Source organism: Triplophysa dalaica, chromosome 12 (genome assembly GCF_015846415.1).
Source record: "Triplophysa dalaica isolate WHDGS20190420 chromosome 12, ASM1584641v1, whole genome shotgun sequence".
NCBI classification, from domain to species: domain Eukaryota; kingdom Metazoa; phylum Chordata; class Actinopteri; order Cypriniformes; family Nemacheilidae; genus Triplophysa; species Triplophysa dalaica.
Window position 1 is genome coordinate 1,222,045 of NC_079553.1, and position 27,956 is coordinate 1,250,000.

General features: G+C 39.1%; 1 protein-coding gene across 4 annotated transcripts in view; it reads left to right on the top strand.

The window, feature by feature from the left end:
* The window catches only part of rbms3 (RNA binding motif, single stranded interacting protein), a 182,846-nt gene that overhangs the window by 145,041 nt on the left and 9,849 nt on the right, over positions 1-27,956 (top strand). For all 4 annotated transcript variants that reach the window (XM_056761605.1, XM_056761606.1, XM_056761603.1 and 1 more), the window contains 4 exons: positions 16,894-17,000; positions 18,576-18,619; positions 21,601-21,697; positions 25,357-25,407. In XM_056761605.1, coding sequence (XP_056617583.1) covers positions 16,894-17,000; positions 18,576-18,619; positions 21,601-21,697; positions 25,357-25,407 — 299 coding nt within the window. The remainder of the gene's footprint in view (positions 1-16,893; positions 17,001-18,575; positions 18,620-21,600; positions 21,698-25,356; positions 25,408-27,956) is intronic.

Consider the following 27,956-nt stretch of genomic DNA (forward strand, 5'->3'; position numbering starts at 1 on the left):
ACATTGAATCGATTTCAGAATCTATTTAGACATGAATAATTAGCGTGAACGGTGATATATATCGCCCAGCCCTTACTTAATGTGACGATCTTGAATAACTTATTTTTGTAACATATGACTGAATATCTGATGAAAGAAGTGAACTGTCCCTTTAAGAGCACAAATCACTAGCTAACACGTACAGTAAACATATGCTGCTCTGTCGCTCTCCTCACTTTTCCTCTTTGTTTTGTCAGTTCCGGTCTCTCTCTCTTCCATCTGCTGTAGGTGTGCTTTCGCACACATGTTGTCCTGATTCAGCTTACTCAGGCTTTTCTAACAGGCCACGGTGGGCCCATCAGACCTGCCCGTCCGGCACTCGCAATTACACAGGCTCTTAGGCAACATGCTGATGCTGGACTAGATAATGATGACGACCGTGTAGTGCCGTGACCTCTCTATCATGCATACACTCACTGCCACGGGACGTCCGGTTCTCTTTATGTTCTGCTGATCTTCACATCTTCATCTGGAGCTTGTGGGCTCTGTCTGATCTTCGTGGAGGTGTTTCAGGCAAAATTGACCTCGCCTTCATTCTGTTTATTTCATTTTTTCATCTTTCCATTTTAATGACAGTTGCTTGGCTAGCGAAGGGAAGTCTGCACAACTGTGGGTGTTAAATGTTTTAAAGAGCTCTCCGGTAAAAATTGGGCTCTGGTCAAAACCTTGCGAGCTTTTTTGCAATATTGCTACTTTTGAATTGATAATCACCATCATAAGGGCTTAATTTCATCATGTACTAATAAGGGCTGAAGGGGTTATGCTAACCAACCAATTCCTGACCCCCGTTGTCACCCTGATTATAATCAAAGGGCTCTCGAAATATATTTGTGGTGCTGGAACAGGAATCATGCCGCTGAAATGAAGTCATAACAGCACAAACACGCACACATGGAGTCAATTTGGGGTCATTTTAGATGATTGAAGGTGAAATCGAGAATGAAAATTGTTTTAATAAAGCCACACTTTCTCTTTCACTCAAATTTTAAGACATGATGAGAAAAGCTTTCAACCCTTCTCCCATACTTACAAAATCTATCCAAAACTGACAAATGACCAATACTTTGAGCTGGGTTTACTGCATGTAGTCGTGGTTGTGTTACTTTCTCCTTTTTCTTGACAAAATTTGTATGATGTGATGGTAAATGATGTAACTACACCTAGTTCTAAAAAACATATTTTTGTATCAACCGGAATGGTTTTCTGGCAAAATCTTTTTTTCAATAAAGAAAATATTTCATTATTGTAGATTTTTACCAGTGCGCCATTTTTGGAGGACTCTTACCTTTTTTCTGCTGTCTTTGATTTCACAGCTCAAGGTAGTTTGGGACTGTGTGCATTATTATTCTGCTGTTGGAGATATAAATGCACATGGTATTTATGGCTTAAATAATTGGAATAAAAACGAAAAAGTATAACTTTCTTTTGGGGGATTTTAAACTCTTCTGTGGCTTGAATTAAAAGGATACTCCACCCAAAAATAAAAATGTATTTACTCACCCTCCAGTTGTTCCAAACATGTACTGTACTGTATGAAGAAAGATATTTGGGAAAACGTTAGCAACTGACATTTCTGGAACATCATTGACTACCATAGTAAGAAAATCATCTTATCTTTATTTCACGAGTCCACTTACATATAATAATTACAGAGGGGTGATGGATATTATGCATATTTGACGTGCTGTCAGCCAGGTTAGTTATCTGTACATAACATAACTGTTGAACACAAAATGAGATATTCTGAAGTATTTAGGAAAGCAAGCGGTTCTAGAACACATTTATTCATGGTAGTCAATGATGTCCCAGAAATGTCAGTTAGTACCATTCTTTCAAAAATAATAATAATACGCCTAATTTTGCATGCATATCATATGCAAACTTTAGCCTGCGTGTATATTTAACAAAACTTTGTCTAGTTAACCTGTCCCCAAACCCTAACAATATTATTATCATTATTTCAGTGTTTCCTCTTCATGTACGTGTCAAAATGGCTGCACTCCACCGAGGTGCATGCAAACATTGTCGTTCAATGCGAAATTGAACTTTGGCATTCAAATTACAGTAATAGTCAAACATTGGCGCAAACATTGGCATTCAATGTGAAATTGAACTTTGGCGTACAAATTACAGTAATTGGCAAATATTGGCGTTCAACGCGAAATTGAACTTTGGCATAAAAATTACAGTAATAGACAAACATTGGCGCAAACATTGGCATTCAACGTGAAATTGAACTTTGGCGTACAAATTACAGTAATTGGCAAATATTTGCGTTCAAAGCGAAATTGAACCGCACATATTACACTAACTCATGACAGAATTTACACTTTTGGGTGGAGTTTTCCTTTAACACTTTTCAAACAGCCATTGCCAAAATGTACATTGAAATTGAAACATTACGACAGAAAGAGGCGGTGCAGTATTACATTCTGTTCTGTATGTTTCCCTACAGGCTGATTAGTTAAGTGACTTGTTAAATTGCAGTTTGTGTGTGTTAGCGTCAAGTGAAGAAAAATGTAAGCCTGTACTGAACGGCTTTCAAGCCTTCTGACAGTGTGTGTGAGAACGAGTGCTTCCACCCCACTGTCTGTGCTGATGGAGGGGGAGACTAAATTACAGACCCTGTCGCTGTGTGAAGTCTGTATTGGGGTGACCCATCAAATTTGGTTCCACTCGGCTCTCTAATGCCTGTGAGACTGAAAATCAAGCTGTCACAGAGCGATACACTTTGAGGATTTGTTTGCTTGCAGACTCGAATAGGATGTGTGTGCGTGCATCTGTGTGCTGTGTGTGTGTCCTTCGAGCGAGGCACTTGGTTTCATTTAATGGCTTTCTTAACCCTTGACCTACTGTTACAGTGGTCATTTTTTAAAGGTCAGTAATATAGTGTTTAAATGACATCGTTGTCATTGTATTGTATTAAAAATACAAGTGTTTCATTTCAGTTCTCGAATGAATTGCAAATTGCCAAAACTGTAACTTAAGTGTAGAGCTGAAGTTCAGTTATTGAAGTAACGTAAGGCTGTGCACTTAAAACGAAATGTAGAATATCATGCCCACTCCAAGATAAATCCACATGTAATCTGTTGATCTGGTGTGACTGTTATTATTGGACGGATCTGGGTTCAGTGTAACCAGAGGTTTTGTTCCAGCGGTGAGGTCATACCGGGGATCTCAGGTACAGGTTTGGTGGGCTGGCGGTGAGGCGTGGAAGGTCTTGGAACTGTTGTGATGTATTCATGAGCTCTGAGCTGGATTCTGTCTGACGTCTTCTGTTTGGATAGTCTGTGCTTCAGACGAGGCGCTCACACGCTATGTGTGGAAAAGAGTGAGAGAGGAAGAGAGAGAGAGAGAGGTATTCTATAAAGGAGGTGCTAATGAAGCTGTTTGTTGTCTGGTGAACACAATGGACACTTTTCCTCCCTGTTATCTGTGCGCTCGCTCTCTATATGTGTTTAGGAGATTTGAATAAACCCCTGACCCTATATTAAACCTTAGTGCATAACTCATCCGGCGGACATGACTGATGCCTCCACTTGTGTGGTTTGTTGTTGAGGGGATACTGCTTTGTTGCCAAGCAATCTGATTTATGATTTTTGCGTGGCAGATGATAAAAGCGGCAGGAGAAACACAATAGATTTACATCGAAGGAAAAGCCTGAGTCATATCCAGTGACCAGAATATTATAGACGCTTGGAGTTGAGCACTTTTGACAACAAACACCCACATTAGCGCCAAGAGAAAGGTAGACAAAACAATATCAAGGTTTTAGCCATGCAACCCCCACATTACCCTAGCAACCATGCTTAGCAACACCCTGGCAACACAGCATCCTTGCAGCAGGTCCACTCACATCTTTTCCATCTCATCTTCCAAAAATTGGCAAAGAGCTTGTTCTCAGCTAAGCTTTTTCAGCCTTTGCTTTGTTTTCCCAAAATCTTTGAGTAAGCTCAGTTTCATCAGGGACCCGACACGCGGCTTCAGCACGCGGGAATGAAAGGTGTTTCCATTCATCTGTAGTTTTGAGAGGGAGTGACAGTTGTTAATGTGGTTGGAGGGCAGTGTATAACTCTTGTAAGGTCTGTTCACCAGAGAATAACTGCGAATCAGACGGATGGTTTTTACAACAATTGTTAAGATGCAAACACTGTGCATGTAACCCCAAGCGCAGAAAATCCAACCGGCCCATGCATCAGTTTTTTTGTGGATTGGACTGGAAAGTGGAGTAGTAAATTAGATATATTTACATTTATACATCAAATTAATTGATTTTATCCTTTAAACCCACCCCTCACAAATAATCATATTTCTTTGCATAAGCTACATGTTTAGAATGACTCTCTCTCTCTCTCTCTCTCTCTCTCTCTCTCTCTCTCTCTCTCGCTCTCTTGCTTACATGTGTGCAGCTGGTAACCAGATCTTAAAAGTGCAGGTGTGCGGAAAGGATCAGGTGTTTTGGAAAACTGCTTGAATGTGTGTTAGTGGTTGAGGTGTGATAACTGTACCCGAGGTGTTAAAAACGTATTTGAAACATCATGTTCCACTCATTGGATGTTTTACAGATTTTTGAACTTGGTTGTTATCAAGAGTCACCATCGCAGGTGTTTGTCGTAAACGTGGAAATTAAGAGATTAAATTGTATGCTCTGCTGTTCGACTGTAGGGCTTTTAAGTACTGTATGTTTGATATTACCTTATATTACCTACAAAATATATTTTTGGACAACATAACATAAATGATTAAAAAACAAATATAAAAATGCAAGTTACATATTTCATTGTTGTCTGTGGTAACCACCAGCATGCCATGATGTTAATCTTGACATGTATTTAGTCCAGAACATTTCTTTAAAACAAAATTAGTGATGTATAAAATACCTTAAATCAATACTTGAGTGAAAGTACAAATATCTTGCTAGAAAACTACTTTGGTAGAAGTTAAAGTCACCGTTGAGAATAAGACTTGAGTAAAAGTCTTAAGAGTATCAGCTAAATATTTTACTTAAGTATGAAAAGTACTTTTTTATATGAAATGTTCTTAAGTATCAAGTAGACACGTTTTGTTAACAATTCTTTTAAGTATGACCACCAAAAATTCAGCTTACTTAAATTACAACTCTCTCAAAACTTTAAACATTGCAGATGGGAGAAGGATTTCTAACGAATATGATTTCTTGGTTTTTCGCAAAATCTTAATTGTATTGTTGTTAAACTGGTATATTTACATATGTTCAAGTTCATTTTATTTGTATAGCACATTTACAACAGCCAGCAGGCTGACCAAAGTGCTTTACCGGAGAAAACATTCATTCTACAAATACAAAACAGACCATGCACAAATTTATGTGAATAATCATTCGAGGCATACTGTATGTTTAATACACAGTGAAAATAGTGTGTATTTTACCAATATTCAAGAATAGTCAACAAGCTGGCAATGCGGTAAACTTATACATGATATATACGGTTAAAATCTATTATCATATACGATTTTCCCAAGACACATGCAAGCATGAATCTGGTGTCTCCCATTTTGTCTGCACTTGAGCATTAAGATTTAACCAATGATTGGTTAAGCGGCGTCATCGTGACCGGATCGGTGATTGGTCTATGATCAGTCTCTGTTCTGTTTCCTGCTTTTTGGGTAGTAACCAACATACTTTGGAGAAAGGCATTTGAGTAAAAGTATACATTTTGTTCAGGAAAATGTGTAAAAGTTTTCTAAAATGTAAAAACTTAAGAAAAGTTCAGATACTCCCCAACAATATGTAAGAACTGTAATTAAGAATTTTTACTTCATTACATTACAACACTTCAGGTTGTCTTTGTTAATGCATTAGCTAACATATGAACTGACAATGAATAATACGTTTACATTATAAATCCCAAATCGTGTTCACATTAGTCAATATACACTGAACTATCCAACAGTTGTACCGGTAACATTAGTAAATGATTAGTAAATGCCAAAAATGAAATTGGTCATTGGTCATGTAACTGTAGCAACATAATTCATTAACTAATGTTAACAGATACAGTCTTATTATAAATTGTTACTTTCCTGATTAAAATGATGTGTGCAACATTAATAAATGAGCAACATTAATAAAACATTTTGATCAGTAGATCAAAGAAGCCAATGTGATCATCAAATCGGACGATTAGTTGTTAACAAATCATAAATCTAAAGTTCATGTCAGCAGGGAAATAAAGTGAGGAGCCCGTTGGGTTTTTAGAGTGCAGCAACTGGGTAAAACAGGACACCACGCTTTGTCATTTTCACACCAGCGCTATCTTGAGAATTCACCAAACCAAATCTTCTAAACCGCATTATATTTTGATTTATTCACTCTTTGTTCGTCCTCGACGACGCCTTGATTGATTTAGCGCCGTTCTGACACAAACAAAGCCGGGCACAGATAATCACATTTCTACAAGATATAATTGTAATGAGGGAGAGAAATGATGTTTCAGTGAAAAGTATCTGATCTGGAGCATCCTCTAATAGCCCCGTCCGTATCTGACCCAAGAGAGGACGGCAGTCAGCCCCACGCTGGGCGACTGATTTCAGTGGAGAGCCTATTAAGAAGGAATATTGCACGTATCGTATCTTTTGTCTTTTCTATCAAGCGTTCATTAGGGCCACCGCATGAGTCATGCATATCCAAATTAGACAGATTTGATTTCGTGCACACACGCCGAAACGCAAGCAAATGCTTCTCAATTAACATTTTCCAGCATTTTTAACCAACAGTCGGAAAACGCAGGTGGGCGTTCTGTAAAAATGAATTGCGCCCACCGATGGCATTGATTTAGCGTTACTTAGGGATTTATGCAAATCGGGTAACTAAAAAATTCCGCCAATTGCAATTTGCACCCCACAAATCCCCAATCCAGGTTAATAGACGCACAAAAGACACACTTTGAGATAGTTTACTATATCTGTACAGCACTGCGCCATCATTGTGATTCGAGCACATGATTGTGGATCGTGTGCTTGACTGGTTGAGCTATTAGATTTATGCCCAGTTATAATGCTCATCTCCATCATTTGTGACAAGCTAAATAAATATGACTTTCTATTGATGTATGAGTTGTACGAATAGGACAATATCTGACTGAGATACAACCGTTTAACACTCAAGAATCTGAGAGTGAAAAAAAATCTAAATATTGAGAAAATTTCCTCTGAAGTTGTTTATCAGGGTCACTGTGACAATAAAGTTTTGATATATTTAAGGCAGGAAACTTACAAAATGTCTTCAAGGAACACGATCTTTACTTAATATCCTTTACTTAATGACCAATACAATGTATTTTTGTCTTTTATTAAAAATGTTCCCATGCTACTTAAGACTGGTTTTGTGATCCAGGCTCACATTTGATTATCATTACATGAATCACTGCTTCCATGAATGAAAGTGTACACAAACGTCTCCAAAAGATAACTCTTGTTTACAACTTTCAAGAAACAAACAAATACAATCCGTGAGAAAGCAAACTGAACAAAATGTAACATGGTTTTAGAATAAAAGTTACTATGAATCCTTTTCGTTTTTGTGTTCACTTAACAATCGTATCTGTTTGTGCCAGAAAGGCGAACGCAAACTTTTGGAAAGTAAACAAAAACTTGATTTCATAAATCATGATGTGCAATAAGGAAGCTTAGAAAACTGTTAAGAAAGCGTGCAGTTAATTTCAAACCATGCATTGTTTTCATTTTTCCTTTTTGGTCATTGTATATTTGTAATATAGTGTACCACAGCTCAGCCTTTATAGTATCAGCCGAAAAACAGGAGCGTTCATAAATGGCCCACACCAAACCTGATTCATAAAGAACAGAGACTTTCTACAGCACTGTGTCATCTCAGATAACATCTGCATAAACTGCATGGCTGATGCAGGTTTTTGTGCCACCGCTTGTGATTTAACTTCTCAATCTGAGACCTTATCTTTATCTTTTTTTTGCAGCGAGTACTTTTCTCTAAATGAAACGTGAACTTCAACCTTAAACGAGTATGCAGACAACTGGCTCCCGACCTTGCATTCGCCAATGTTTTATTAGAGGATTGAGACAATTCTCTGTCTCTTTCTCACTCTCTTTCTCTTTCTCTCTCTCTCTCCCCGCTGACCTGTTCTCAGGACGTGCTGTGCAAAGCAGCATTCACCAAACCAAAGTCAGACAGACCCATTAAAAAACAGGAAGTGGGGAGGCTAAGCTGATTATGCAACGTTTGTATTCTACTCAGCATGCGTTTCTCTCTCGAGCTGTCTCTTCCTCCTCTCTCTCTCTCTCTCTCTCTCTCTCTCTCTGCATCGTCTCGCTCCCTCTCCATGGAGATGAGATGTCAAACTGGCCAGTGATATTTACCCGCTTTAGCCCAAACAAACAAACCAGTGCTCTGAGTAAACTGCTCTACCAGCACTGATCCAAGATCAGGGCATCGCAGCGGGAACAGGCTGTTTCACTTCAATGTGTTTCTTTCGTTAGTCACTTTTTTGGCCTTTATCATTGGGCCTGTGAAGAACGCACATGTTTGATGTTGATCATATTTTAATAAATGTTAATATCATGTGTCAGATTCTCCGATGTTTCTACCCAAATTGTGTGCGAGGAATAAAAACAGAAACAGATTGTTAAAATACACGAGCGTGGAGCTGTACAATTATTGTAGAGTGTGGATTTGTAAATTTGAGGAGAAATGTTTGAATTCATGTTGAAATCTTCAATAATACTGACTTTCGATTGCAAATTCGGCAGATCTGAGCTCAGTTTGTAACATTGTGAAGATCTCTTCTAAAACTCTAATGTTGACATTTGTGAGTTTCTGGGTCTTTATCTCAAAAATATCATAGGGGCTGTAGACATGAAAATGACGTTTGATCATCCTCGTGTCATTTCAAGCATGTGTCATTTTGTTGTGCAGAACACAAAAGAAGATATTTTGAAGAATGTTGGAAAACGAACAACGACAGTATCTATTCACTTGTATGAATGTGTTCCCCTGTTGTTCTGCAAAAGAAAAAAGTCCCACAAGTTTGAAATGACGAGAGCGTGAGTAAATGATGACAGAATTTTCATTATTGGGTGAACTATCACTTCTTCATTTTGCTCTCTGTTTAGTCTCATTGATTTCTGTGAGAAATAATGAAGAGATGGCATTGGTGATTTTTCTTTTATTATTGGTACACATACCAGAAAAATGTGTAGCTTGAACTAGTACTATATGTCTCTTTGAATTAAAGCATGTGCCAAAATCAAACTATCAATTATTTATATGAATATATAAATGACTGTATGTATAATATGTCATCATATATTTTAATATAAAGCCATAATATATGTGGATGTACAATTTTTCCATATTGAGATTTTTACATTATCTGAAATCTAAGATGAACGGAACAACAACTGTTTACAAAGCTGGAATCTGAGGGTGCAAAAAAAGCAAAATATTGAGAAAATCGTCTTTGAAGTTGTTAATCAGAGGCACTGTAGCAGACCATCCACTCACAAAAATAAAGTTTTTATAAATTTACGGTAGGAAATTTATCAAATATCTTCATAGAAACTGATCTTTACTTAATATCCTAATGATTTTTGGCATAAAAGAACAATTAGTCTTTTAAATGTTATCGTTTCGGCCGATAAATGATCATAAAGATTTTTAGGTTAATCTTAAGCCCTCTGTGCTTCATATAATGGATGTAAATGGGGTTCACGCCACAAGGTCAAAAGCTCTTAAAGCAAATGTATCCAACACAAGCGTGACTCAAGAAACAATATCACCTACATCTCGGAGTAAATAAACAACAAATTTGAATTCTAGGGTGAACTATCGCTTTAAAAGGATTCTTATAGTATCAGCATTGTTTTGAGGTGGGACCAGAGAGGCTTGACACATGCTTGAACCTGAAATGTGTGCGCGTCTATGCTACCCAAAGTTTTCTGTGGGGAATAAAAATTGCATTTTGAAAGGTTTCTTAATGTAGGAGCGGCGAATCTGAAAGATTTACAGCGAGTCAAACTCCAGGATAAAGCTCAGCGCCCTCGGCTTTGTGAAAATACGGGGTTTCCATCTCGCAAACAAACGCCACACACGTATAACACCACATCTGCGTTCATGTGTGGGTTTACCTCACAGCGCTTCTCAGCTGCAGCTTGTGCTTTGTATGTTTTCTCTCTACGTGCATCATACAGCGTCGGCTGAATTTAAAACCGCGACGTCGTTCTCGGGTCCTCGCGGATCTGTGCGGCAGGTTGCCGTTCGAGCGTGGGCGATGTGTAGACACCAGCTTTGTCAGGGTCACACGCCCCTCCTGCCCACTCAGTGCACACCGTTCCAGGGCAAACAGTGCTCTTCCTGTTGGTAAACACAATCCTTTATTTCCTCTCGACGTGTTCTAGCAAAGCCCCTTTTATGTGTAGCACATGCACAAATGGTGTTTTCAAGGCCGCTCGGCACCGGTCCAAGCCTGTTTCCGGAACAAGCAATCCAAACATCATGAACGCTGTAATGAGAACATCGACATCCTTGAGTTGTTTGGAAAACCCAGTTTGAGCTGGTTCTAAGCTTGAAACCATCTACCAGGTTATGAAACACAGATACCGGCTTAAACCAGATTTTCCAGCTCTGTTTATTGCTCGAGGTAGTCAAGAAAAGCAAGGAAAAGAGAAGAGGAATGATGGGAATGGAGAGGTCTGGGAACGCGGCGGCCGATGTAGGGATGAGGGTGGGAAACTCGGGCGTGGCTGCAGGAATGCCTGCCGCCCATGGAGAGAACTGGAGGTCTGTGGGAGCCCAGCAGGAGTTGGCAGGCCGGGCGCTGGATTAGAAACACATGTCTATCTCATTGACGGACCCCCCTCATGCTCTCCCCGTCGCCCACCCCGACAGAATCTCTGCAGCGCTGTGACCCAAAGTTAATAAACAGCTTGGAAATGCGTGTGGTTAGAGCTGTCTGCTTGGGTAAATGTTATGGAAACACTTATGGACACACACACAAACATTACTCTACAATACAAAACAAGCTCCACGGCCATATTGTGTTTCATTACATTCCACTTTTTCCTCCACGGTTGTCTAAACCGTGCAAGTGTTTGTGTGTCGTTGAAGGGCGTTGCAAGTAAGGAAGCAATGAAAAGTGGCAATGCTCAATACAAACCCTGTGAGAGTCAATGAAATCCAAACTTTGCATTCAATACTTCATATGATATTGTAAACACATGTCATTGTGTTGTGACACTTCGTGTAATGATGCGTGCGGGTGCAGGGAGGCTCTTGATTAAAATATTGGCATATTGAAGTGAACATTGCAGATGTCGGTGGGTTTGTCTCAGTCGAGACCTTTTGTTGTACAGCGTATTTAACAATGCAAAGCTTTACAGGGAATTATATCGTAGCCTCTTAGGGATGTAACGATTCACTCAACTCACGATGCCATGTGATTCACGATACTTATCTCACGATACCATTTGATTCCTTTTTTACCAAAAATGAGTTGACAAATTAGAAATGAACCCAGTGCCCAGTACCCTTTTATTATTTCTCTAAAAGAATCCTGCACATTTCTTTGTAAATTAAAAATGTTGTTTGTGTCAAACAATAAAATAAGATCCAAAAATGCTAAATTCCAAAATTAAATAAAAATGAATAATGCGTTACAAATTAAAAGAAGCCTATTCTCTTTAATATTAACAAAGACTGTGTTTATATTAAAGAGACGACTTTTATTTGTTGTATTTTTTACGTTTTTATCAGCATATCCACATTCGCTGGCATTAAATGTGATCTCTGTAAAGCAAGTTTGCAGTAAAAACAGCGACCCCTGCTGTTCAGAACATGTATCACGATTGGTTTAACATTTCAACCGCATTGAATCGTCACATGTTTATATCGATTTTCAACAGACTCAAGGTGAATCGTAACATCCTTACTCTTAAAGCTAGTTTGTTAAACCGCCTCTAGAGGGCGCACGATCAAAATAATAACAATGTCGTAGCTTGATGAGGCTGTGAAGGATCGTGGAATGATGGGATCTGTTGTCTTTACTGTTTTTGACCATCAATCAGACGCGAACGAGAAATCATGTTAGCGGATGATGTAAAGTTTTATAAAGGTTGCGAATATTGTGGTCCATAAATAAGTGACTGCTCGAAACAAGCTAGTGGATTGCTAGACGCTAGACACCACTTCCGCATTTTACGCAGTTTCTACGTCAGTAAAGGCGGCAACAAAGGGTAACGTGGATATGACGATTTTCCACGATTTACAAGTAGTTGGAAACATTTGTGATATTGTAAGTACTAAGCTGAACAAAACTTATAACACTAGCCAGGGGGTTTTGGATATTTTACTGCAAAATTGTTACAAATTGCACCTTTAACTGTCTTGGTGTCTCTTTGGATTCTATTATTTTATGTTTTTCTCTTAAGCAAGCCAATAGCGAGTGTGTCGAGAATCGAAAAACTCCATATAATTTGACCATAGCAATACTGAAAGAAAATGGGAGAAACCAGGCTCAACAGGGAAGGCAGTTCTCTTCTGGTTATCCAGAATGAATATGAAGTCAATATTGGCTACGTGAATTAATAGAGTAAACCGAGAATATTACATGGCATGCAATGGGCAGTGTACGAAGATGTTGGGTACTTTCTGAGATAGATGATTGAGTGTCTTTGAAGTGTGTTTTGATTTGGCTGTTGTTGTAGATGTAGTGTCCTGTGTGTGGTTTAAAGAATAGTGTCATGTTTGTGCTCATTAAATGTGATGGAGTGCCATACTAGGAATACACCTGAGATAGAGATACAGTGTTACAAGTGTGAACCGTCTCAACACATTGTGTACTTCGGTCACCCCCTACCTGCCATTGTGTGTTTAAGTGTGTGATACGGTACTTGTAGATACGTTTCTGTTTGTATTGATAGCAAGTTTAAAGATGGCCTGCTAGTCTTTTACAAATACTAAGCCTACCAGAGTAACCATAATAGCACTGAAACCTGCCGAGGATTTTTTTAATTCAGAAATTACTTTTTCATGACTCCGATTTAGTCATTCAATAACTTAAATCATTTAGATTTTTGATCTCAGACTCTTTTATAATATCTTCAGTGTTATTGAATATTGTTGATGAAATATTCTAATTTTATAGTTCTGTAGTCTTACACAGAGTCTTAACCGGACGCGACTGGACTCATTAAAATTAAAAAATTTGGTCCACACTTAAAGGGATAATTTACCCATAAAAAATGGAGTCATCGTTTGTTCACCTCATGTCATTCAAAACCTGTATATGACTCTCTCTTTTGTGGAACGAAAAAGAAGATATTTTAAGAAATGTTTGGTTACCAACGTTCTTCAAAATATCTTCTTGTGTGTTGCATACGAGACAGTCATACAGGTTTGAAATAACATGAGGGTGAGTAAATGATGACCTGGTTGAACTGTCCCTTTAAATGAGACAATACTGAGAACTCATTAAAAGCGCATCCTATTAGCAATGAACAGTTTGATGTCTTAAAGGAACACTCCCCTTTTTTTGCTGTTAAATTTCATACACTCGACCTTGTACAAACCGTACAGATGAGAAATGTTCACATAATGTAAATGCCTGGACTGTACGGTTATCTCTGTTCCTACAGAATGTGTGTGAAAGCGATGTGCGGAATGTAGCATGATTTCCTTGGATGACGTCCAGATCTGATATCTGTTAACAAATCAGACATCAGTCATTTCTAAGAGCTCCAAAAGCGTTCCTGCTCGAGAGGGGATCAACGCTTTGAGATAAGAGCAACCTGAGCAACTAAATAAACACAGCACAGCCTTCTCATAAAATCAGCATGGATATTCCAGCACGCTCCAAAAGCAGCAGAAAAACTCCCAAGTTATTTGGCTTCTCTGTTTTATGATGGCGCTGCTTGTTATTTTAGAGTTGGACCTAAGCTGCGAGGGAGTTTAATATAGGGTGTTTCTCACTGTCTCACACACACACACACACACAGACGCACACTGCCTCATTGTTTGGGAGACAGAGCAGGAGGAGAGCTGCTTGCACTAACATTTTGAGCCCGCCGCAAAAGCTGTGATCTTTCCTGTTGCCTGCTTTTCTTTCTGTCCTTCACAATGGAGCCGCTTGTGTTGTGTAGCTGTTATCAGCGCGGGCCAGCGTGCGTGTTTGTGTGGATAATAGGAGGGTGATGACAAGGCTGCAGGTGTAGACTTATGACTTCTGCGCAGGTGGAGGAGACACTTTTCCCCTAGCTTACATCAACTCAAAGCACAGTCACATCTCCCTGCTGCAGATGTTCCTTCTCCACTCATCTCATTCAGTCTCAACTTGTCTTTGTCATTTTTTCTTTTTCTCTCATTCTGATGTGTTCTTTTTTTATTTATTTATTTTTATTGACATTTGTCATCTTGTTTTGCCCCATTTCTTCACTCTTATCTTTTTATCTCTTCTAACCCCCTTCAGTCTCGTCTCTGCAATTTTGATGTCCTTTTTCTCTCATTCTTTTCTGTTCTGTTCTTTTTTTTCAATGACCTTTGTCATCTTATCTTGTTGTGCCCCATTTCTTCACTCTTATCTTCTTATCTCTTCTCATCTGCTTCAGTCTCACCTTGATTCTGTATTTTTTTCTTTTTCTGTTCTTTTGATCTACTCATCTCGTCTTGTGTCATCTCATGTTGTCTCATCCTTTCCATTCCTTTACTTTTCTTATCTCTTCTGATCTCATTCAGTCTCACCTCGTCTCTGTTTTTTTATTTTATATTCTTTGATTTTCTTTTACTATTTTTTCCATCCTGTCTTTGGATCTCCTTTTCTCTCATCTCATTGCCTTGTTTCATCTCATCTTGTCTCGTCCCATTCCTTCACTCTTCTTATCTCTTCTAGTCTCCTTCTTTCTCAAGTTGCCTCTCTAATGTTTATATTTATAAATGTATATATTGGAATTCTTTTTCTATCATTCTATTCATTGATTCTCACTTTCTCTCATCACATTGCCATGTGTCATCTCATCTTGTTTTGTCCCATTCCTTTTCTTATCTCTTCTGATCTAAGTCTGTCTTACCTTGAATATTTATTCTATTTTGTTTTTTTCTTTTGATCTCTTCTGTCATCTCAATGACTTCTGTCTCTTCTCTTCCCTCACATTTCTTCACTTTTCTCTCTTCTTCTCTTTTGATCTCCTTGTGTCTTACAATCTCTTTTCTTTGGTCTTTTTTCTTCTCATCTCCTTTCCTCATTTTATCTTCTCTCTGTTCTTGTCTTGCCTCATTTTCCCCTACTTTCCATCTGATGACATTTTGTCTCACCTTGTCTCTACTTTCTCTTTCATATTGAACTCCCTTTTTGTATTCTCATCTCATCTCATCTTGTCTCTTGTTCTGCGTCATTTTTTTCTCTCCTCTCCTTGTTTTCTCATCTTGTATCATGTCATTTTCTATCTTTTATTGTCTTAACTTAATTTACCTCCCTCCTCATTCTGTCTAGACTTGCTTCTTTTCTCTTCTCAAGCTAAAACTTCCCTAAATAAAGTGCTATGCTTTATCTAGTTCATCTTGTGTGAAATCACTTCAAATGACCGTTTTCTCAAATTTATAGCGAAGTCTGTTTTGGTCTTTGTTTCATGTTGCATTCAAAACAACAGCCGTTTAATATTCTATCTGCTGCAGAATACTAAATATTTAGTGGAGCTGCAACTTGTTTCATCTGCTAGCGTGCAATATTTGCTTATTTACAAATGCGCCTTATCTTGCGATACATAAGTAAAGCTCTGTAATACAATGTTTCTATTGATTCACATACTGTCAGAAGAACAGCAACGCAGGTAAAAATGTAAGAGAAAGCGTTCATTTTTCTCTGCCAAACTAACATACTTTCAGAGGTGACTGTAGAGTCATATCACCGGAGGGCAAAAGTACTCGGAGCGTATGGACGGTACAAAGAAAAACCCCTCCTCCTGCATCTATCCCTGCTTTCTGCCAGATCACATCATCCAAGAAGTTTTCGCTCGCTGTAAATGAGTTTTTGCGGTTGCCAGGGTAACCAAATCAAGTTGAACTTAGCTGTGGCGTACAGGAATTCGTTTCGAGAATGTTTTCCTGCCCTTCGAGTGCGTTGGAAAGCCTCAGAGAGGCCTTTTACGCCCCGCGACTCATATTGCCGTCATGATTGAACGAAAACATTGAGCAGCGCCTGTCATCCCGCTTCGCGCTTTTGGACCAGAATTCTCCTGCACGAATTGGCCCCTCCGGGTTGTGGTGAAGTTCTGCTTTCCTTGTTCTGTTTCGTGTAATGAGATAGTAAGCTGCATTCACATTCCAGTGAGCGCACAAAACAAATAATGTTTCGACACTTTCAAGTTTCCGCTGAGTTTAGATGGTTATGATGTTGTTTGAGGTTATTTACTGTCGCAATCAGATCGTTCGTTATTTCACCGGCGTTAAACAAGCTGCTTTGAAGGCCTGCCAGGGAAGTTGTTGTGATGGTGGGGATTTGAAAGGAAAACCGTGCCAAAAGCCGAGCCAATGGTCTGAGCTTCTCAAACATAATGGAAGGGGGCGGGCGGCGACGACGGGATGCGTGCAGGAAATGGAGAAAAAAGGATGGTCGAGGGGAGGTGAACTTCAAAAGGTCATTGGATATTCCTCTGCTGCCCTGTGGGCCTGGTGTGGGTGTGATACCTGCGGTGTAACATTTCCCTCTCTGTTCCAAACACACTCAACTTTCTTTGCTGAGGTCGTGACCTTTCCATCAATCGCACTGCGGTTGACCTACGGGGGACTCTTTCACTCCTGCTTCTCATACCCTGCTGGCTGACTGATCTTTGTTTTGTCCCTCTCTTCCGCAGCGCCGACAGAGCCGTTGCTGTGTAAGTTTGCAGACGGGGGACAGAAGAAGAGGCAGAGCCAGAGCAAGTATCCTCAAAATGGCCGACCGTGGCACAGGGAAGGAGAGGTGAGTGTCGGGGACCTCAAAGATCGTTACAGCATATCCTCCCTCACATTTTCTTAGTCTTTCCCTGGGTAGCAGGGTGACTGTTGTAAGCCTTAAAGAAGAGAATGAGGGATGTCAGCGTTTTAAAGATGTCCTTAATATTACGGACCAATTTCTGTTTGTTCAGGGAATATAAAGAGAACGTGTACAGATACTATAAAGATGGTTTTAAAAACGTCTGTTTGTGTTGTTACTGCTGAAACGGTCTACGGAGAAAATGTAAAGCATAAAAATAATATATAAAACATAAAAATTACAACCAAAGATTGATAAATTGAGTTGACTACGCTACCAAAAATGTATTTCTTAGTATTTTGTCTTTCGCAATACAAATATATACTTAAAGAATTCTTAAAGGGGTCATATGTCACGACTAAAACGAATATTATTGTTTATTTTTAGATTAATGCAATGTGTATACAAGATTTAAGGCTCAAAAACTTTAAATCAAAATACCTGAGAAGCAAAATGATTTTCATTGTTTTCGTCAAATTTTCGAAAGAGTTCAAGCAAAAATATCTGACAATTGAATAAGAAAAAGTATTTTTTTATTTCTTGTTTAATTTTCCAACCCCATATATTTTTGCTTCTTTTACCATAAACGTTCTTATTTATTTTAGGAGACTTTATTTCGTCTCAAGTAAATGTATCATGCTTCAAGAATTGTTTTATATTTGTTCTGAAAAACAAGACAAATATCTTTCTATAGGACAATATTTGTATTAGATATAAATCCGAACGGAGGCGTGAGAAAGTCTTTGACTGACAGAGACATCTGGCCCGGTCTATCCCCCAAGTCCTTTAATCTCCTCTCTCTTGTTTTTACTCCCGAAAAGTGAGTCCCGTTGGCTGATGTGAAAATGGCGGCAAGGTGAACAACTGGCGTTTTCTGGGCAGCCCCAGCTGCTGGCATGACGCAGCGGTTCGGGGAAGCTTGCCCAGATACCGACCAGACCGTGAACGCCCATTATGAGTAGCTGGCAGCCGCCGTGCCTTTGGCTGCACTCTCTCATGAAGGCGTCTATTTTTTTGCGATGGATTTCAATACGCAGGCCCAGGGGTCTACATTAACCCAAGACAGAGTCTAGTCGAACGCGGGTGAGGTTGATGCTTTTCCCACCAGTCTCCAGGTCTCCTCTCCTGCCGAGGAGAACTTGGCATGCGTGGAGCTGCGGTATATGAGTGTTGTTTATCTGCTCCAGCCCAATACAGGTCTAAGCGGCCAGCTTTCCCCCCTTATTCACTTAGCTGGCGTGGCTCTGTCAACATGAGCTATGCTTTCTGCTCCCTTGTAAATACCAAATAACTTTATGCTGTATCGAACCCGAGCCCGTCTGGTATTACAGCCCAGCGCTCAGAGGTAATAGATCCACAGCTACGAGTCTCGGCTATGTGCTTTTAAAGATATAAAGAGCCGCTGGCTGGCCCCTATTAGATGACCCTGTTCTATTGCCGGCATTACTCAATAGATTTTATAGGACGCTTGCTTCACCAGACCGATCTTTCACTCTTTGTTCTGTCCTTCTTGTGTTTCAGAGTGGCATGACGCTGACCTACGACCCCTCTGCGATGCAAAATGGGTAAGAGTCAATTGCTGGTTTGTGTCATCGTCACCATTGATGGAAAGGCCAGTTTGTACCCGTGCGATTTCCCAGCCGGTCCAAACTGGTTTTAAAGAAGTAGTACACTTCAGAATTTGGATATTCAATGAAGGGAACTACTCCTTTACTTCAATACCCGAATACGACTATTTATTCTGCATATCTAAAAGAAGATATTTTGAAGAATGTGGTACCCCAACAATTGCAGAACCCATTGACTTGCATTGCTTTTGCGTCCGTCTAAAAAAAATGTATGGGTTCCGCCGTCGTTCAGTTACCAACATTCTGTGCTTCTGTGTTCTGCGGAAGAAAGAAAGTCATGCAGGTTTAAAATGATGTGGTGAGTAAATGATGACAGAATTATCGCCTTTGGGTGAACTATCCTTTAAGGTTAAAGTGAAGTAGGGAACTTGGATAAACCCTCAGCAGCGAATCTGTGCAAAGTCCGAGATGACACACACAGATGCTGTCATGTCCCATTTTTTGTGCTATTGTTGCACTGTAGGGTGTAAGTGTTTCGTCAGGTGTTGGGTGCTGGGCTCGGGGAAATAAAACCCTCGCTGTCAGTCTGTTCTTCTGTGATCCGGCCCTCTGGGAAAGAGTCAGAGTGGCCACCTCTGCCGCACACTTTAACTCCCTCTGCACTCCTGACTCAGCACTTCCTGTCTTTTAGAAAGCCAGCGAAATAAAGACAGACAAAATAATGCAACGGGGAATAGAAAGCAGGTTGTGAATGTTAAATAACAGAGCTGACTAGAATGTGCTGAGGAGGGGAAATGCTTTATTTGTTTCTGGTCTCATTTTCATCACCATATTAGAGAATATATTGTGGGGAAATTTACTTTGCACGGTTGTGTCGTGTTTGTGGGTGGTATTTTAGCGCAAGAACTTATTTAGCAAGCACCTGCAGACTTGTTTAAACAGATGTTACATGCACGAGTATTTAAAACAAATAGATTTTAGTTTTAGAAACTTGGTGCTGTTTGTCTAGTTTTCACAATTATATTTAGGGATATGCGGCCCAACACCAAACTCATGTACTCGTCCTCATAATGACACACATCGATACCAACTACCGATACCTCACGTGACATACGTAGAGCCCTATGGTTTCCGCAATGAGGAAAACCAGGACGGAATCCAGGCATTAAAACATTTTGCCTAACAAGAAATTAGCGCTGAACAGCTAACCCGAAATATTCAGATACTGTTTAAATATGTATTCTGCTTGTTTTGTGTGAATGTGTAAAGAGTGGTGTGGTTGCATGTACTGAACACATTGTGCTTTTGGAGCTTTCAGCGATTCACCGCACGAGGACACAAACACATAAACAAACACATTTTGCAGCAATCTGTCAAAATAAAAGTCTGGTTAATTAAACAAACGCTCTTTGCGGCGTCCTATCAAAATAAAAGTCCAGTCGACTTGAACAAGTTATAATACACTCACATTTTACCACACCACCCCCTTTGAATTTTTTATTGTTCGACCACAGTAAATTTGCTAGTAAAATTGTGCTACTTCTCATAAAAAATAGAACTTAAATTTAAGTAGACATAAAACAAATCAAAAAAAGAAATTGTACCAGTAAGATGCTGGTTTATTAAAATAATTTCACATTATACAGGTATCGGTTATAGGTATCGGTATAGACGAGCACCAGAAAAAAAATATCATTACTCGTACTCGGTCTTTAAAAAACAGTATTGGTGCATCCCTAATTTAGCAATTAGAGATGCAGTAATAGTAAATATCTCCCGCAATGCCGATAGCTAATTATTCAGAGTGATATCTGCCGATACAGATTCTGAAGATTAAATTGATATTTAGATATTATTGATTTAATTCACATAACGACTATTAATATTGAACATCATACTGAGGATGTTTCTTGACATTGTCTATATACAGGGCTAACAAAATTGCTTTTATCGATACCGATTATTGGACGATACATCGGTGCAACACTAATATAAATTGTATTCTGTATTTATACTACTATGCCATAAGTAAAGTATACGACACCAATTTGGAATTGTTATCTCTTGCAAAAATTAATCATGGTTTTTCGACAGTAATCATGAGATTTGAAGTAAAATATGATTAAAAATAATAGTAAATCTGCAAAAAAACACTGAGTTTAGCATACTTTTACTATAATAAAACAAAGGTATATTTTTCTAAATGACTTGAGTGTGTCAGCCACTAAAACGAAATGAGAGAATAGTTAGAAATAAATAACAACAGATACATACAAATACTTGACAATATCAGCTAATGCAGTACATTATTAAACATACATTTCCTTTCGAGTTTATAATTCAGTCCTAATGGTTTAACCTCTGTCTGTGCCATCTCAATGTCAGATTGTAATACAAACTTCGACTGCATTCCACGTTTTAACCCCTCTTCCAAGATTGTGTTACCTCCTTTCCGGACATGTGACGTTCTGCTCTCACTCAGGTTGTCTTGCATGACTCTGACAGCTCTCGGGGAGTGTTAGCTCTCTGGGGGCAGACAGCGTTTCTTTCCCCACGCTCCATTTCTCAGCTTCCAGACAAGCCAATCGATACAACCTAGCAACGGCGCTTGCAGATGAAATATGTCCGTCCTAGGTACACAATGATAAATAAAGCCCTGCCTTAGAAGTGTAGCTATTGGAAAAAACGGGGAGTTTAAGCATCCTTAAATAGAATGTGACATAAGCCTATGCAGATAAACAAACTTCAATACACACATAAACAGAATGTTATATTAGATGCACAAATGCAGTTAGTTCTGCTTGATATTTGTCCCATGGTAGGTTCAGCATCCAAGGGAAGTGAATGTTATTCATTTTAGCCAATATGAAAACAGATGAATACCGCATCTTGAGAGACTCCATCGTCATTCTTTAAGTAATGAAACGCCTTTGAACGGACCCACTGATAGTGTGTGTGTGTGTTTGTGTATCTCGCAGATTCTACTCCTCGCCATACAGCATCTCCACAAACCGCATGATCGCCCAGACGTCAATCACTCCATACATAACAGCCTCTCCGGTCTCCACATATCAGGTAAGATCACGGCATGTACACTCCATTTAGAAAGAATAAACACATCCACACATTTGTTTTCCTGTCATGGTAGAGAATTTGAATAGATGAACCTGCATTCATTTAGAATGTCGTGAGATGGTCGACTTTATATGTACAATATACTTTAGGGACATATTGTGGACCCATTGTGGGCATTGTTATGAATATATCACAGAGTCAGATTTTAATTATATATTCTATATTAAAGAATATAATACTGTATATGTGACCCTGGACAACAAAACCAGGCTTATGGGTCATTTTTTCGAAATTGAGATTTTTTAATAATCTGAATAAATAACATTTCTATTGATGTATGAGTTAATCAGAGGCACTGTGACAGGCCATCCACTCGCAAAAAGACAGTGTTTATATATTTAAGGTAGGAAATTCACAAAATATCTTCATGTAATATGATCTTTATTTAATATCCTAATGATTTTTGGCATAGAAGAAAAAATAATTTTGACCCATACAATATATGAGTATTTTACAAAAAATGTTCCTGTGCTGCTTAAGACTGGATTTTTGATCCAGGATCGCAAATTAAATGTGAGGCTGTCACAACCAGGATTAAGGTTTGTGTTTACATCATATGTATGTATTTATTTCTATTTACCAATCATTTAAATGTATTAATCTTTATATTATTTTATTTGTATACAAGATTAATATGCACAATACACGCCACATATTATTAACACAAACATTTATTTCTTGATGCAATTAATTGCTATTATTTATTTATTTTTATTATCTCAACACTTTTTATTTTTGTTTTCCCAAAGGAACTTTTTTTTAAGATTTTGTGGAAAAAAATCTCAAATATAGACAAATTTATACACACACACGCGTGCATGGACACAACACCAGAGACCCAACTAATAGTGACTATTACGTATATACGACAAATTAAAAAAATGACCTCCGACAACACATGGCGTTATAGCATATTTTTCCATATCCATCAATGTGTTAGGAGACCCTATTAACTCTGTTATTTCACCCTGCAGTCAGACAAATTGAGCAAACAGTGACTATGAGCATCCTTAATTGATTTGGCTTAAGCTTAACTAAACAAAACATTGCTGAGCTTAGAGAATAGCAAAGCCATTTAGATCCTGTACCGCCCGTCCTCACGAGAACCTCGTCCTTGCGCAAACACGCACACAAAACATATATACAAACCACCCACGCTGTCCAGAGCACCGCTAGTTCAAGTCTGAGTTCTCGGCAAGCATTGGCATGATAAATTTCTCACGCCGGCGAGGTTATCTCTTAATCATATTTTGAGAGATCACGTGTGAAGCGCCCTGCTGGCCTTCGAATTAATTTTAAATTGCAAAGTGCGCCGAAGCCACTGAAACGGGTTCGTATCTAAGCCGACAGAAAATCGATGCGGCGCTACCTTTATTTCTCCTCTAGAACTTGGAATGAATAGAAGGAGGGCCGAGCTCTTCCCCCTCTTTGGTGAAAGGACAGGAAAGGAGAGAAAGAAAGCGAGAAAGAGTGAGATGGAGAGCATGAATCTTTTAGCAGTTGGAGAGACAGACGAGGTGTGTGCTTACACATCTTATTGGACTTAGTGTGTTTAGAGAGAGAGAGACGCCTGAGGCAGATCACAGTGATGAACAAATCCCAGAGGCTTTTCTTCCTAGAACAACTTAAAAGGACGCAGAATGTAAATTTCGACACCTGCAACGGCTCTACCTCACATTCACGATGAGAAGTTTTGAGTTAAAAATATAATACATGAGAGTTACGGCTACAACTCATTGAATATAAAGTTTCTATCGAAAGTCTAAAAAAATTCTTCATAAAAGGGATTGTATTTTGCTCTTAGACATCTCAGCTCAAAACCATCTTAAAGGTGAAACGCATCAATTCTGTGTCAACACAGAAGTGACATTTTCATCTGTTTCAAAGTAAAAATTCATTTAATATTTTGCTAACACATTTTTCTTGAAGCATGTATGTATGAAGCATTATAAAGAGTTATTAAAGGGTAAAACGCATTATAATTCTTCATAATGTGTGTTGTAATGCTTTATATGCAGTTGTAAAGAAATATAACCAATTTTAAATGTGTAGTGTAACAATGAATTGCTAAGTGTTTTAATGTATTAACTGTAATAACAATTATTTATCAGACATTACAATGCATTAAAAGGTGCATTACAATGCTTTAAAACTACTTTTATAATGCATTATACATACATGCTTCGAGGAAAGTGTTACTGAGACTTTTTTCTAGACAATAATAGTGGAAGCATTCAATAGCTTTTTTGTAACCAAGATTTTGAGGTCTTCATAGAGTCTATAAATACTGTCAGCAAAAAGTACAACATTTTACCTTTAACAATGTGGTGGTACCCTTAAGGGTTCCTTTTTGTACCTCTACAGGTTTAGAAAACATCAAATGCAGTACATTTTGAGTACATAATTGTACCCTAAGGACCAATTGTGTACCTTTAAAGGTACAGTGAAATGTTTTGTACCCCTAACATGTAGAGTCACTGTACCTTTAAAGGCACATAATTGGTCCCTAGGGTACAGTTGTGTGCCCAAACAGGTACAACATACCTGTAGATGTAGCAAACATGTACAACACCATACAACTGTCAGGGGCGGACTGGGAAGGAAATTCAGCACTGAATTATTCGGCCCACATCAACCCTTCACCAATTCTGTAGACGGGGGTTATTGTATGTGACGTGTGCATTGTGTTACCTTCGCGTTGGGTGAACTTGCGTTTATAATACGTCCGCCAGTCCGCCCCCTCTCAATCCAGAGTTTTAAATGGTTGTGTCTCAGCCAGATATTGTGCTATTCGAACAACTCATACATCCACAGAAATCTTATTTATCCTGCTTTCAGATTATATAAAAATCTTAATTTCGTACCCAAAAAACTGGTTTGCTTGTCCAGTGTCACATATAAATCTATATATATTTGAAACCGGCCAATAAGCAGGCTAAGGGGGAAATCTAAATGTTTTCCTTTAACTTTGCAATCAAAACTCGGAATTGATAAGAATCGAAATCGATAAGCAGAATCGGGATTTATCGATTCAAATGATTCCCAGAACTAATGCCAGGGAATTACAGTTTGACGACATTTGATGTCCACATAAAGATAATTATGTAAAGTAACCTGCAATTTATGTGTCAAGCAGAGATGGCAATATAGTGGCAATTTCACATTTTAGCATAATTATATAAAAATTGTTGCTTGATTAAAAATTGAATAAAATAAAAAATCCTGGAGTTAAAACTGTGACGGCCAGCCTCAGATTCACCGGAAATGCGCTTGTGGTTTATAAAACAATACACAAGAATATTGTGTCCTAAATGAAATAATCGTTGGACTGAGAGTCATTTTGTTGAGAATTACAATGAAGGCGAGATGAAAGGAACGATTTTTGGGGTCCAAGTCAGATGATGAAATTGCTGCGGCAGCTCTGTAATTAGCAGGCAATATCGCCGTCTGTAGAATTCCGATCCCTGTGTAATTATCACACTGTATTACTCGCTCCTGCCTCGGCTCTTCTGTGGGAATCGGGGCTCCGAGGCAGCGGGGGGGGGGGGTGAGGAGGGGGATGAGGAGTGAAATTAAGGAATGCTGGTTTCCGCCCACAGGTCCAGAGTACGTCGTGGATGCCTCACCAACAGTATGTTATGCAACCTACGGTAAGTGCTGCTCAGGAGGTGCTCATTAATCTTTGTGTGTGTGTGTGTGTGTGTGTGTCGGGGATGTACGGTGTTGAAGGAAACAAATAGATAGGATGGAGAGGAATGAGGTGAGAGTGAACGAGTTCATCTTTTGAACGTGAAAGATGTTGTGTGAGTAAAAGAAAAGGTAGCTTTCCAGTGTGCGCCCTCTTGTGGAAGAGCAAGTAGGTGCAGGAGCAGTGAGAGGTCGGAGATGTGTGTGTTTAATTTCATCCCAAAATTTGAAGTCATTCATTCACCTTTTTGTCATCCGAGACATTTTTGGGTGCACTGTCCCTTTAAGAGGTGAAGAATCCACTACAGTCGCTCCATCTCCTGTCTCCGGTCAGCCTGGATCAGATAGATAGATCCCCTGTCTGAGCCCCATCGACGCAACTTTGTCATCCTGAAGAGATTGACTATCATCTCCCCGTCTCACTCCACGAATACACACAAACAAAGCGCACAAACCAGAAAAAAACATTGAACCCTTACTTGAAGTCTGGCATCAAGAAGGTAACCCTGTGACCAGCGTCTCTCACCTGAACTTGGATTTACTATAATCAAGGGTCTGCTTTCCACCCTGAAATGGCCAGAGGTAGTCTGGGATCAGGCATTTTTCCTCGGCGGGGGCTGGAAAAGGCTTCAGTCAGCTGTTTCCAGGCCCGCAGCAGGCAGACGGGTGTGAATGCAGAGAGAGACGGCAGAAGACGGGGCAGATGTCTGTCTGACTAGATAATGATATCACAGATCTGGAGTATGTGTGTAATAGGACGGGAGGTTTGATAATGATGATTGTGTTGTGTAAATGTGTTTGCAACCAAACCCTCAAATCTAATGATCTGGCCACCCGTCAAATAAGACCTCAGCTGCCTGGAAGAGAGAGAGAGAGAGAGAGAGAGAGAGGGAGACTATTGAAAAGGCTGTGGGAGTTTGTGAACTGATCTCTAATTTGAAATTCCTGGAAAGAAAACAAAAACCTGGAGAAGTCAGGTTTTTTTCTCCCTTCCTTTCTCTTTGTGGATCCCGCGAAGAGAGAAAGCAATTAAAAGTGGCTGAGAAAAGGGACGCATTGTTATTGGAGAATGCTGCAGCATTTGGCACCTTGTTACCGTGGATACACGTGACCATAGCGACCGGAGCTGACGATAAGGGTTTAAGCAGATCAGCAGACAATGGAAGCACTCGGAGTTCTCTCTCCGTCCTGCAGAGTGTGTGTGTGTGTGTGTTTGCGTACGTGTGTGTGTGTGTGTGTGTGTGATCTACATCAGTGTCTTAAGTGCACCTGCTGTTGTGACCTGCTGACTATGTCTGCCATACAGCTGAGTTATGCATTATTATCCAAATCAGATAAGCTGTGTGTGTGTATGGGTGTTTATTAGGGATGTAACGCTTCTCGGTAAAAAATTCCACAGACGCTTCGGCACGTTGTCCGGCAGCTCATTTTAAATTTGACCTCACATTAATAATATAGTTTGTTTGAAATTATAATGCGTAACACAGACTGATAAAGTTCAGCTAATGTATGTTTGTCGATGGATACACATTTAATACCTTCAACAAATCAAATAACACATTCAATAGGATTGACGTATGCTGTACTATGACCAGTCATTTATGCTTTCATCACCCGGTGTTGTGAACGGACGAGTGCAGGTGAGACCTGAACACCACGTATTTAAAGTCTTGCCTATTAAAAGATTTAAGTGCAAGATGATGCACAAGAAAACTCACTTGTGAGAAGAATCAAGTGCAAAGTCTGAGACACGCCGCAAATATTAAGTTGTCTTTGAGCACTTAAACGGACAAATTCACACAGGAAGTACGTAAACATTCCCCTCTTGTCGAGTATCTTAACAAACATAGAAGGTTATGACTTAAGTGAACGGACGAAACAGACATGTGTACAGTATCAGTGTACTGGATGTGTTTCATTCCATATTTCTGCTGTCTGTTAAATGTCATGGAAATCCCTCACTGCTTGTGACTTAATAGCTTCTGTAACTTTAATTATGATTCATCTTTATTTATTCTGTACATATGCAATGTTAAGTTTTATTTGCTTACTTTAATCCATTTCTACCTTAAAAGGTATCTATCTTATTTTATTGTCTGCTTTGCTCTGTTGTTTTATTGGTGCTGTTACTTGAGCTTGATTATTTGTTCTTATTTTTATTTGTCAGTAGTCCCTTTCCCCAGAACATAGCACACACCGAAGCGAAACTGTGTCCTTAAACCGACACAAACCGAACCGCGAGTCATTTGAGCTGTTACACCCCTAGTGTGTATGAGTGTGTGCTCTTCCCCATGAGACACTCCATTAATATATACGTGTCTTATGCTGGTTAATGCTAGGCAATCCCCCAACACTCATGGACAACCTGAAAATAAATATCAGTAGATTTTTGGAGGTTGTTTCAATTAACAAAATCTTAAAAAAGGTTTAATTAAAAAGGTTTAGAAAATTGTATGAAAAAATATATATATAAAATATAAATAATACTTTTGCAATCAATTATGTTTTTTTT